Source organism: Pleurodeles waltl, chromosome 1_1 (assembly GCF_031143425.1).
Source record: "Pleurodeles waltl isolate 20211129_DDA chromosome 1_1, aPleWal1.hap1.20221129, whole genome shotgun sequence".
NCBI classification, from domain to species: Eukaryota; Metazoa; Chordata; class Amphibia; order Caudata; family Salamandridae; genus Pleurodeles; species Pleurodeles waltl.
Window position 1 is genome coordinate 293,078,910 of NC_090436.1, and position 12,638 is coordinate 293,091,547.

Consider the following 12,638-nt stretch of genomic DNA (forward strand, 5'->3'; position numbering starts at 1 on the left):
AGCAAACAAAATCTAGCTTGCTAAGTAAAACTATATTGTGGGGTTGTCTACTCTGTAGCAAAGTTTTAAGGCTTCAGAGCAAGATATAATGGTAAACAATTTAAATAACCAAACAAGCCACTGGTGACGTTCCAAATAGCATAAAGTGCAATGCCATCTCTGGGCCCTCCAAATAACAACCACAAACGTCATTATTTGGCAACAAAAAGTTTTATTTTGCCAAATGTTCATTGTTGGATGGGAGGATGCCAAGTATAAATTTTATATATTAAGCGGGTCATTGCTGTGGATATAACTGGGCAAGATATTGCTCAAATCTGTCCGTATGATGGAAAGATAGTTAAGTGTCAACAAAGAAGCCCTGTACAAGCAGATATAGATGTAAGCTTTAGGGACCAACACTCTTGATTAACTTGCTTGATTGTATCCTATCTGATATCAAGAGGATTGCTCCATATGTGTCCACCTCACAGTCATGAGGACACATCTAACATGTACTGCCCAACAGTTGTTAGCACCCAATCCTACCCAACCCCATCACCCCAACCAGAGACCTTAGCCTCTAATCGACTATGGTTTTTAGGAATGTTTTCCCAGAGTGGTTTCTTTACAATCAGAGCAAATACAACAGCGGGCGTACAACAATTATATTCGAAACTGGTTTGATGCTAAGCTCCAGGTTCAGTGGTGCTAAAGAAGTGAAACCTGTTCTTAATTATTTGCAGTTTTTTTTATAGTAGCGTATACACAGCCCGAAGCTCCTTATATGGCTGAGGCAACTACCTTTTGCCTGTGCGCCTGCAGATTTACACTGAGGGGTTGGCAACCAACCTTGTGATTGAAACTGAGGACAGTAGTTCACTCTAAACGCCTGTAGCATACGCTAGGTGTACATGTCAGTCTAGTTTCTGGCTAAAAAGTAAATGAAGATAGTCAAAGTAATTCCACATTCTACTAGTTGAGAGTTGATTATAATATTCCTTCTTCAAAATGGGATGGCTTCATTATCACTGTTCAAGTTTTTGGATCTTAATCCTTAAGTAATCAATAAATATATCCATCTGCTAATGGATAGCATTTTCAGTTAACCATAACAAAACACCATGGTCTGTAAAACGTAATATCCGTATTTCCTTGCCGCATAGCTTGGTTACATTCGGATTAGATCTCCACAAGTAATGTTCAACAACAATAGAAGGGCTAGCAAACAGGTGTGGCTGTCAGCATATCAGTGCTACTGTTACATTCTTCAGCAGGCATATACAACTCTTGGGGTTTTGTTTCAGTGTCTAAGGCTTTTTCTGCATGTAGTAATGCGTCACGAAGTTCGCTAATTTCCACATGATTCATGGTTTCCATTATTTGGCTGTGTTGACCAGGTCAAACACAAATTTTAGACCTATAAAAGTTAACAAGCATTTGCAATGCAATAGGTCGAGCATATTTGGAGCAAGTTAAAAGTCATCTTGCCCACAAGCAAAAACAATAGTGGAAACTGAGAAAAGACAACCTAATAAAATAAAATAAACTTAGCTTTAAAAAAAAAAAATTGCAATTTTGTTTGTTCCGCTAAGCACGTTTTTGCCAGTCACAAGCCTTCTGTTTGCAGGGCACTGGAAGTGAGAACAAAATAGTACCTCTATCAAGTCGGGAGCAGGAGACGGGCACTAATTAAGTGAAATCAATTAGTGCTTGATCCCTGCTCCACACAGAGGAACAGAAATGATGCCAGACATGCCTTGACGAATTACAAGGCTGCAAAGAAGATTGCCACGCAAAGCAATAAGTAGTGAGCGACAGGCAGGCTCCAAGCCCTTTACTGAACAGAAGAGTGTCTTGCATGCGAGACGCATGTACAAGCGCATGCACTCGCTGGCTAGACCCTAAGAATGGTTGCATTTTAATTGTAGAGTATTATATACAAGCCCTGTAAAGTCCAATTGCCTAGTGAACAGTACCTATTCCCTTCCTGAATCCTGCATGCGCGGCAACAAAATTATTCCCCAGTCAACTCAGCTCTGCAACTGGTTAAGCAGAACCTAGACAAATATTTTGAAGATCGCCTTATATTCCGCTTGGCTTTCATGGCTTACTTTTTTATGTAGCTGAACACCATGATGATGGCATTGAATTAGTAGTCAGTGATGAATAGAATACTCTTAATATTTAGCCCCGAAATTTGGGATTGGCATGGAACATGTCTGCAGGGACAGTCAGGATCGGGGGCATTATTCCCTTTTTAACAAATGAGGACACTTTATGTCTCAGAAAATAGAATTACAAGTGGGGAGTTGATACTTGTATCAATCATCTCCCTTTAAGCGGGAGAGCTAGTATTTCGAAAAGCATGAACTTTGTTGCCACTTTCACAATAGAGTTTCTTAAAAAAGTGGGCAATCCACAAACTTGCTCTAATATAATGTTTGCTTTCCTGGGAAAGCTGTGGAATGCGAGCTCCCAAAATCTTTTTGCATTTTTTTCTTTGGCAGCAAAGTTACATCACTACATAACAATTCTTCAGGTTTTTTCCATTTATCAGCTCTATATAGCTATTTTAAGTCCTTGAAACTTGCAGTATTTGTGATAGAATACTGCATGCATGGAGCTACAGGCTGATCTTTTTTCAGGGTTCTGCATTCTTCATCAAACCAAGATGTTCCTTGTGCACCGATTCCCTAGGTGGTTTGGACGTGGACCACAATGAAGACTTCTTTGTAATTACTAATCTGAAAGAATCTGAGATGATTATGTATTCTCCCAGTTTTGCTGCGAGGATTGTCTTTAGTGATTGTCCCAAGAGGTTCATTAGTAGAGGCCCTTGATTTTTATGTTTCTTCTAATTTTACTTCAACGATTTTACATTGTTTACTGGGGTAATTATGGTGGAATAGACAGTGGGTTCAGAGTAGTTAAATTTTCCTGCAAAGGTAGTCACCACAGCATCACAGTCACTTCCACATTGTCTTATCACATCCATTTCAACTACCCACTTCAAAGATTTGGCATTCTCTCTGGTCAAAGTCATCAACCTGCAGCTATCCTTCCACCATGCAAAACATTGGGTAGAGGTGGCAAGAGCACTGGTGATGGCACATCTGGACTACCACAAGGTCATCTACACTGGGTCTGCCAAAGACTTCACCAGCCAAAGGCTACAAACCACGCAAACTGAAAATGTAGAAAGCATGTTTGAAAGTTCTCCACTGGCCTCCAGGAGAAACTAGGGAATAGTTGAAGATTCCTTGTACAGTCCACAAAGCCTACTGTGGCAAAGGTCCAGAATACCTGCAAAAATTGACCTCATGCTACAACACAGCTAGAAACCGCCTCATCATTCACCCGCCTGATCCACCAATGATCAGTCAAGAAGATATGGCAACATATCCTTGACACTGTGGAATGCCCTCAGCCTGACTGAGACAAACCCCACAACCCACAGGCCAGGACACTCCTCTAAACTTAACTGTCCGCATGTGCCTGTGAAGCAAAGTCCCTTTTTTCAATTTTAAAACAATATTCCTTACAGTCAGGGGCTGCAATAGAGGAATTCTGGATATGGGCCTCATCCTTCTAATTGGACTCCACTCATAGTTACCATCTGTCATTTCCTCTAGTGCTCTGAGGTATTCACAAGGTAAAGTGTAGCACTTTATAAAAACTTGTACACAGATCCACAAGTAATAAATAGAAGTAAAGCTCTGATTTTTTTTAGTTTTACATTTATTAGCCTGAACTTGTAGTTTTGTCTTGCTTATTAGGATAGGCTACAAATTGTGCTGTTGAAGTAAAAACATGGCTTCCATGACCAATGGACAGTGTTTGCTATTTTATTTTGAAACTGATGGCTTAGCACTCCTGGCGGAGCTTCCATTATTAAAAGTATTACGCAAAGCGAGTTACTATCAGATATGTGTGTATTATAACAATCATGATAATAATGGGCCAATCAATGCAAATAACTTTTGAATAACTTCACACGTGTTTAGCTGGTTGATGCTTATGTTTCTTCGATATTTCTTCACACATTCATATGTTTATGCATTCTTTTTCCCAAGCACATGCACGCATTCTTAAATGAACTCTAATTAGATAAGTAACAATGAATAGTCCCTTTAGAGGCCAGGACATAAGACAACACTGGTTATAATTTGTTATTTACTTATTGCTAAAAATTCCTTTACTACAACCCTAGTCACAATGACAACGAAGCTCTTCACATTATGCAGTAAGAACGACAATTAATAGACATCATAAATAACATGTTAACAGATCAACGTCCCATGGAACAAGAAGCAAGTCATCTTAAAATCTGATTCATTAAAAATTGGTTCTACGGATATTTCCTAAATGGGGTTAGACAGACATGGGTTCTTCCAATCTGCTACAGAAAATAGTTACATAGTCTTGAAGCCATACATGAAAATGATTGGCTCAGTGTTGTTCTTTTGGGCAAAGGGAATCTTTAGTTACCATCTGTCTTCAACCTTTGTGGATCCACAGTTACTATCAACTAATATTTTGTTTTGGCAACATTGAGACAAATTCGGGTGAACTTTGAGAGGAACCAGTGAGGTCTATTAGGACTCATATTTTTGCTGCTGAGACAAACCATATAGGAAATACAACTTACATGTGATCCTTTTATAGGCACCAGCCTTCTGAGAAAACATATGACTTCCCTACTGGTTACATCATTAAAAGCCAGGTTGGGCAGGCAGAGTCAGTCGCAAAAGTCTTTTTCCTTATGAGTCACAATCCAGCCTCCCCTGTGATATCAGAGGCACAAGTCCTTGGACAAATTGAGGCATTTTTCTATATAAGAATCCTATCATAGTTAGGGGGTACAACCCCGACTATTTCTCCTTATGAATCCTGGAGACATGGGCTCTAACAAAATCAACTTAGTCCTGGATAAATTCAATGATTTTCAGCTAATCATTTTATCTCAGTGTGCCTCAGTATTCTTTTCTAGCAAAACTGAAACTGAATGCAGGTTTCTGAATTAGGTTTTTATCTAATTACAGGACATTTAGAAACAGAAGAAATAATGATCATAAACAAAACATTTGGTATTTTTTCTATCTTCAGAGACCACATCATGGCTTTTTTACTATATATTTAAGTTTCTGTTATGTTTTCTGTCATTCTCTGGGGAACTAAGTTTTATGGCTGCATTTACTTCTCTTCTAGACTGCTGGTGCCTACTGTGATGGTAGACAGATTAACCCTGTGATCGCTGGTGTGTCTCCTGTTTGCCAAATGTTTGCACAGACCTTGTCCAAACTTTGCAAGAGCATTGCTTTTGACATCTGTGTTTTATAACCTTCATGGTGTTCTGAGCACACACTTGATGACGTACATACACGTGTTAATAGGGCAGTCAGGGGGGATAAGATTTGGTAAGGAATCAAAAGGTTGAACTGATTATGAGCCACATAAATGTCCCACTGAGGCAAAAATGAACACAGGACAACAAGGTGCAGTGAAGTACATATAATCTATTCTTGTTCAACATGTTCCCATTCCTCTGCACTTATCTATTGGGAATTTCTCTGTGCCAGGGACAGGCATACCAATAATAACAACAACAATACTAATCATAATAATACAAATAATAATCATAATAATAAACCGAATATTTTTGATTGATTCTGGCAGATTTTTAGGGCCGAGTCTGCAAGCGCTCTGGCCAGCTGTAATCTCTCTATGGGCTTTTAACCACGCCCACTACTGCTATTCATTCTTTGTTGTGCTTGTCTTAAATGGTTCATTTTTATTGGACCATTTTGTGAAATGTCAATCCTTTGTGTGCCGAGTTCCCTCCCAGGCGATTTCACTAAGTAAACATTTTTGTTGGCCATCACACGTCATGCTTCCTCCTGTTACAGCGTGTGATGGCCCCTCCTCTGCTTTCGGTTTCCCTTTCATCCCAGCCGCAATCCTTTCTAGACATTCACACAGGGAGCCAGTAACTCTTGCTCTCACAGCAGCCGTGGCGATTTTAATTGACTTGTTTATGTCAACTGTTTTAAATTTCATTTTCAATGTATGTGGCAAGAAAAGTCCAGTTCGAAATTTGCAACGCTAATAGCTCTAACTCGAGCAAACGCAAGACCCATCGCATTGCAAATGCTTGTTTGTTTTTGAGGGAAAGGGTTCTTCTTTATTCATTTTATGCCTATTTTTTTTAATTAAAGTTGCTCTGGATTGACCACATGTAGCATTAAACATAGTGCACTAACACAGAATGAGATTTACACTTATGCTTCTGTTACTTTTAGTACTTCCATGGAATGGGTTCTGACATGATTCACTAACACATGGAACAGGTTTAGGCACTGGTAGCATGGCACCATTTGTTTCAACATCTATGATAATGGGTTAGTTGTTTGCTACTCTGTGTCCATTTGAGAAACAAATAAGGCTCACAATGTAAACAATGCAAACGTCTTTGCACTTGCACAGATTAGGCAATTCACATTTCCTTTGCGCTCCAACAAAAAAGGGCTTGGAACCTACTGACGTGACATCTTTATATTTAATTTCTGGGAAGCGGCATGCACCACACAGGACATTGCTTTTCATTTCAATGTGGGAGCATGTACCTCATTTAATACTTCGCTCTTTTTCACAGGCATCGAATGAGCTTAACACTTTCTTTTGCATCTCTACGGAAAATAATTTTTGCACGGATGGATGGGCAAAATTTATATGTAGTGACAGACACATATAACATGTTTTTGGTAGACAGATCATTACACTACTTCTTTGCAATGTCATAGAGTGGACAGTGCCTTAGGAGGGATTTCACTGCTGTGGAGTAATGAGTTATATCACTTGAAGTGGTGCATGTATAACTTTGGGAGCACTGCGACTTTATGTGAATGGAGTATGTTTTGCACCAGAATCATTGCATGTTTCATTATTAGCACTCATAAGAATTGGCGTAATGTAGCTGTACAATTTCTTGTTACTGCCAAGGAATTTGATACAGCACTCGAAGCCCTACTTTACTTTCTGCAGTGGCATGAAATAAGCTTTGTCGACACTCCACACTTGCCCAGAATGTAATCCAACATTCCCAGCACCGTATATGATTTTCATCCGAACATAATTTGGAACTCGTGTTTTCTTTGTGCTGCAGAGAATCGATCCAGGGCAGTGACACTGTGCGTTTCCTTAGCACATTTGTTCTGCATATCCACCTAATCTTCACGCGGCAGTGCTCATTTCTTGCACTCCCAGATTCAAATTTGCTGTAGGTGGCACTGTTAATGTTGTGCACTCCCACAGATTCATTACAGTGGAACCCAATGAGTTATTTATTTCTCATTTTGTCTTTTGCACCTAGTACCTATAATTCGCTGCTTGGGTATCTATTTTGGCATGCGTGTTAATGCACATTCTGAGCTCGCTTTTGCAATCTAAATTTGTCATTTGCGATATGACAAGATACCTGTACACATACAGAGAACTGACTTTTACGCACGTGGCCTGAGTTATTTCTGTTCGTGCACTGAAACAAATTCGGCCTTCATATAGAACCTGGTGCTTACAGCATTGTATTTTGTGTGTGGATCCGCAGAACTAAATTTGACTCTCGTACCAATAGATAATTGGTACATGTCGTCTTTGTACTTCTGCACGATCACATTACACACTTCTGGCATTGTGTGTATTTATTGTTATATTTCAAACTTGCAACACTTGGCATTGTGTTTGATATACAGCACCACAGATTTACACTTGGCTCTCATGCCATAGTGCTTCCAAACAATAACAATACCCTTGTAAGAATGGCTAGTTATTTGTGGAACTTGCCAAATGTGGCACTGTGTATTTTAATATGGTGCCACAAAATAAAATATGGCACTACACGTTTTATTTTGGCTCCCGCTGAATTGTGTTACACACTCGCGGCGGTGTCTGTTTTCCTTCCATGTCCTACAAGTCAAACTTGGCACATCTGGCAATTTGCGATACCTATGCATTTCCAAGGGAATAACATTTGACTCTCCACTATTGCGATACCTATGCATTTCCAAGGGAATAACATTTGACTCTCCACTATAGGCATTTCCTTAACTCTTCCATGAAACAGCATGAGCCAGTTTAGTTGTACTGCCACAATATTGAAGCATGCATTTGTGGCATTACTTATTGCCTTTACAAGTTGAACAAGCCATGCCTGCCACATGTGGCAAAACACGTTCCCTATGTCGCTCCACTGAATAAAACCTGCCTGTCATAACATTGCATATTGACTTCACTGTTCCACGAGAAAGGACTCGGGAATGGTGGCCTTACAAATTATTTTCGAACTTCTACAAATTACACAACGGTGTTGAGTGTTTCGTTTGCACTTGCCAATAATAAATTCCACACTTGTGTATCTGCATGTTTCCTGTGAGAAAAGGAAAAGTTAACATAAATCCATGCTAGTCTTGAACAAATTAGAAGATGACCTGGGGGGAGGGGGTAGCACAGTGTCTATTGTGGATCTCGGTGCGATCAGAATCATTACTGTTACTGCATTACATACTAGAATGGAAAATTAGGGCAGGTGTCCGCTTAAGGTGATATGAGCATGAATTAAAGAACGCAACAGTGCAGAAAGTTGACATACCAGATAATCCATGTACACATGTAGTGAGAGCAGCAGCCGGCTCTTGCCGCAGGTCAGTTCGTGCCTTGCACTCCTTTTATAATGGGAGGTGGGTGTGATCAACGGCTCCCTGTGCTGCCACCACCTACTTTTGCTGCACAGTATGCTGGAGCAGCAGGCAGGACTCCCTCTGCCCGAGTCTGCTCTCGATCCTTTTCTTTTCCTCGGCCGGGGGCTCAGTAAGCAGCGACAAGGGAAGGAACAGGCACACTGGCTGAACCCCCAACTGGTTCCCTTAGCGCGCACTCAAAGACACACCAAGAGCTTACTGCTGCCCAGAGGGGAGGTAGCTGGGCGAGCATCCAAAGCAGGGCACAACACGCACGCGCTGCGCACTGTCAACACACAGAATGCGCGCGCCGGCCACCGCTCTTCCCCTAGGTTTTCAGAGTGACGTAAAACGCGAACGCGCACGCTAATCTCTCAGCAAGCCATTTCCTATAGTCTCCGCATCGTGCACGCCTTCGAGCTTCTTGGCGCGCGCACCTCGCAAGCTCACTAGTTCCAGAGCTCTTGGACATACTGCGCATGGGCACAGGGCTTTGAAACCCCTGTAGGCTCACAACACGATTCAGTGGTTCAGGAAACGCCAGGCGTTTTTTGCCCCGCCTCCTTAGCTGGGGCGGGATGGGAGCAACCCTGATCACCTGATCACGCACGTGGGCCTAAGTTGACAAAGGCTCTTAAAGCTGTACCTTTCAACGATATCTGAGCCTGTTGGATGACTTCCCCGATGTAGGCAAGTAAGTTTATTCATCCCCCGCTATACTTGCTGACCTATGATGGCGGGAACATGGCCATAATACAAACAAGCATTGACAAAGCCTGTATTTTCCCCAGGGCATGCAGTGAGATTGAAATATAGAGGGTCTCTAAAAGGGGTGTGGATTATTCAGTCAGGGTATGGATTTAACACCTACTACATTTCTGTGAATTTAAAAGTGTGCCTCCCCACCTGTACCCTATTTCAGGACCAAAGGCTCCAATTATGCTTCTCTCTCTTTATTGCATAAATTGACAGCAGCAAAAGAAAACTGGCGTAAACTAGAACATTTTTTTGCTTCCTCTCTGAGCTTTCTTTCGTTGCACCCAGATTTGTATCACAAAAACATAGCTTTGACTATTGGCTTTGTTAATGCTTCTTAGCATATTAAGATAAATGAATAACAACAATGATTTTGTTGCAGATAATTAATATTGAAAATGTAGCTGCCAAATTTCCAGATTGGTTATGTGTGAAATTTTCATTGTTTCATTGTACTTACGAGTGACATTGAACTACTAAGTGCGTGACACTTCGAGTGACACTTTCTCGTGAGTAAAACCAAGAAATGAAGTGTGTAGAAATACATAAATATTTGACATTGCACACTTCTGAGCAAAGGGAAGCTGTAAAAAGATCATAAAACTTCTGCAAAACCTCTGAAATAGAAGGTCCCTACAGTACAGGCGCTTTTTATGATGAGTGTTGCATATACTCATTGCTTTGAGTCGCAATGTGGTACCCTGTAGTACTATAAATACAGAAGTCACTATTCTCCACTTTGCATTAAAGAAAACATAAGGTGCATTTTCCTCTCATTTTAGCTTACATACTTTATCTTTCAGGTTATGTTATAGAAAATGTTGACCTGGCCCACATACTCTGATAAACATTGCTATGTCTACCTACAAACCAGTCCATGTCTGCCTACTGTCAAGTATAAAAATAATTTTCAGTGGTGACATCAAAATGTATATATGCAAAGGTGCTTGCCTTGGATTACATTGTGGGACTGCTATGCAGAGCACTATGGATGACCAGGACTCTGTTTGTATGCAACAACTGCCTCCTTTAAATGCTGCTTAGTTTGCCCCCCAACCCTTCTGAGCGAGTGGGACTATCATGCTTTCTTTCTCTGTCAGTCAATGAGCAGCGGGTTCTGCCACCGCTGCTCAGCTGCTGGCACGTTTGTAACACAAGCATCCGTAAGACTTTAATAAAATATTCTCTTACCTTTTCTTTTCAGGAAATCCACATCCTAATTATTTTCCACCACGGAACCAAAGAAGATGTAATGGCTGTAGACGGGCTGGGGGCCGCAGGACCTTAAAACATTCTCCTAGTGCCTGCATTCAGACTGTGTGCTCAGTCTGAATGCAGTCTGCCTAACACATGTGGAACTGCATAGGTGATGTTTTCAACAGCAGGGCCAACAATTATCTGGCACTGCTGGGGGCTGCTATGGCCAGCGGGACTACAGGCTTTGAAAACATCCTGCCTATAGACCCCGTGTCATACCGAGAGCAGGAGTGCCAATGACTGGTGTCACCTCCTGCATGATGCTGATAGAGATCAAATTTGACTAATAAATTGGTGGCATAGAAGTTAGCATATGGTGACCTATAAGTTTCATTTAAAAGCCTAAAAGAGAAGTTAACACGAAATGTAAAAACATGCACGTTTGAATTATGGTGGACAATGCGACCTTCCTTCTTATTTGACATCAAGTTTTGCTATGAAAGATGTTGTGCATTTATATTAAATATAAACAATATACATTAATATTAAAAAGTATTATTCTTAGAAAAATATTAGAAATGAAGTATATTATGAGTATTAAACAAACATGAATTAATCATACTTATATTGATTTAAAAGAATTTATTAACGCAAGTTACGTGTGCAAAGAAATAAATGCACGTTTAAATTGTGTCCTAATATTTCGTGAATAAGGTTTGCAATTAATAATTTGCTTTGCATATTAGATTCAAATGGTAAGGTGCGCAATAGGATTCATATGCGTTAGCTGCAGTAATATGTATTTAGGCTTTATTTAACTGAATACTCATTTTTGCAGCAGTAGAGGAATCATACTGATTCATTCTGTTCTCTTTAACCTGAATGAATTCCTGGTTCCTGATGTGATGGTGAATGCCCGGTTGTAGTAAAGACCAAGAACATGTTTCAATGTTAACAAGTGTAACAATATTTGTTCTAGCTGTCGAACAAGACAGGAAACCTTATTAATTTCATATGAGAACTGTTAGAATCATCTTCTGAACTGTGGAAAAGAATTGCAAAGTTGCAATCGACAAATAGGTATCATATTTTGGCGGAACTGTATGAATTCATCAAGATGACTTCGCATCTTCCCTGAGAAAATCCAGAATAGTTGCAAACCCGAGGTGCATCTAAAATTCTAATTGGATATTCGTTAATGTGCACAAGATGAGCCTGCCTAGAGGACTAATTAGAAACATATGGACATTTCTAATTAGGGAGAGACTTTTGAAACTTTTAGTCAGTCTGAGAGAGTTCTCTAAGGGAACTCGTGCTGTCACCTCCTGTTCCTCTCCAAGTCTTTTGCCATATTTAGTCTTTATGTTATGAGTTTCCCTTTAATTTTATATGTCCTGTTACTTATGCTGTTCAGTACTAATATGCCCAATAAATTCTGAACTGCTAGCCTGCCCTTGGTGCACCTCGTGTTCTGCACTGCCCTTGATGCTGTCTGTCTACTGATGATGAGAAACTTTGAATGCTCTTTTCGATTAATCTTTCCTGTCTGCTGTCCCATGAGGAGAGGTATAATCTATAATGTGCTTTCTTGTTCCCTTTTCAGCTTAGATGATTACACCAGTGTATTTTTGTAGTGAGTTGACCTAGTTAGATGATTTTCCCAAATTACTTTTGTCTCTTTTTTTTGGTTTTGCTCGCACGTGTTAGCCCATCTCCACACATGCATGTCTAAATTGGTATTAGGACTAAGGATGGCCTTATTTGAATTTTGATGATTTACTGATGTCACCATCATCTGTATTGAAATCTGATTTTAATGGGCATATTAAAGTTTTGTTAATTTGTGTTATCCTCTTGGAGTGTTTAACAGTATTGATGTGCTGTAGGCCCAATCTCCTAGACGTTTTGGCCAACCTATGATTTTAATGTATGTTTATAACTCAGTCTTGCACATCATTTATGTTAGATTAA

General features: G+C 40.1%; 1 protein-coding gene and 1 long non-coding RNA gene across 5 annotated transcripts in view; one reads left to right on the plus strand and one right to left on the minus strand.

The window, feature by feature from the left end:
• Positions 1-9,181, minus strand: part of ARL15 (ARF like GTPase 15) — an 841,607-nt gene extending 832,426 nt beyond the window's left edge. For 3 of the 4 annotated variants that reach the window (XM_069221905.1, XM_069221886.1, XM_069221896.1), the window contains exon 1: positions 8,627-9,151. In XM_069221905.1, coding sequence (XP_069078006.1) covers positions 8,627-8,638 — 12 coding nt within the window. In that variant the 5' untranslated portion in view covers positions 8,639-9,151. Of the gene's footprint in view, positions 1-8,626 lie in introns of all 4 variants that reach the window. The other variant, XM_069221875.1, reaches the window with a different exon arrangement.
• A 36-nt stretch (positions 9,182-9,217) lies between these two features.
• Positions 9,218-11,036, plus strand: LOC138283805 (uncharacterized). The gene is made up of 2 exons (XR_011201309.1): positions 9,218-9,408; positions 10,675-11,036. It is a non-coding gene; the product is annotated as an uncharacterized lncRNA (long non-coding RNA).
• The last annotated feature ends 1,602 nt before the right edge of the window (positions 11,037-12,638 follow it).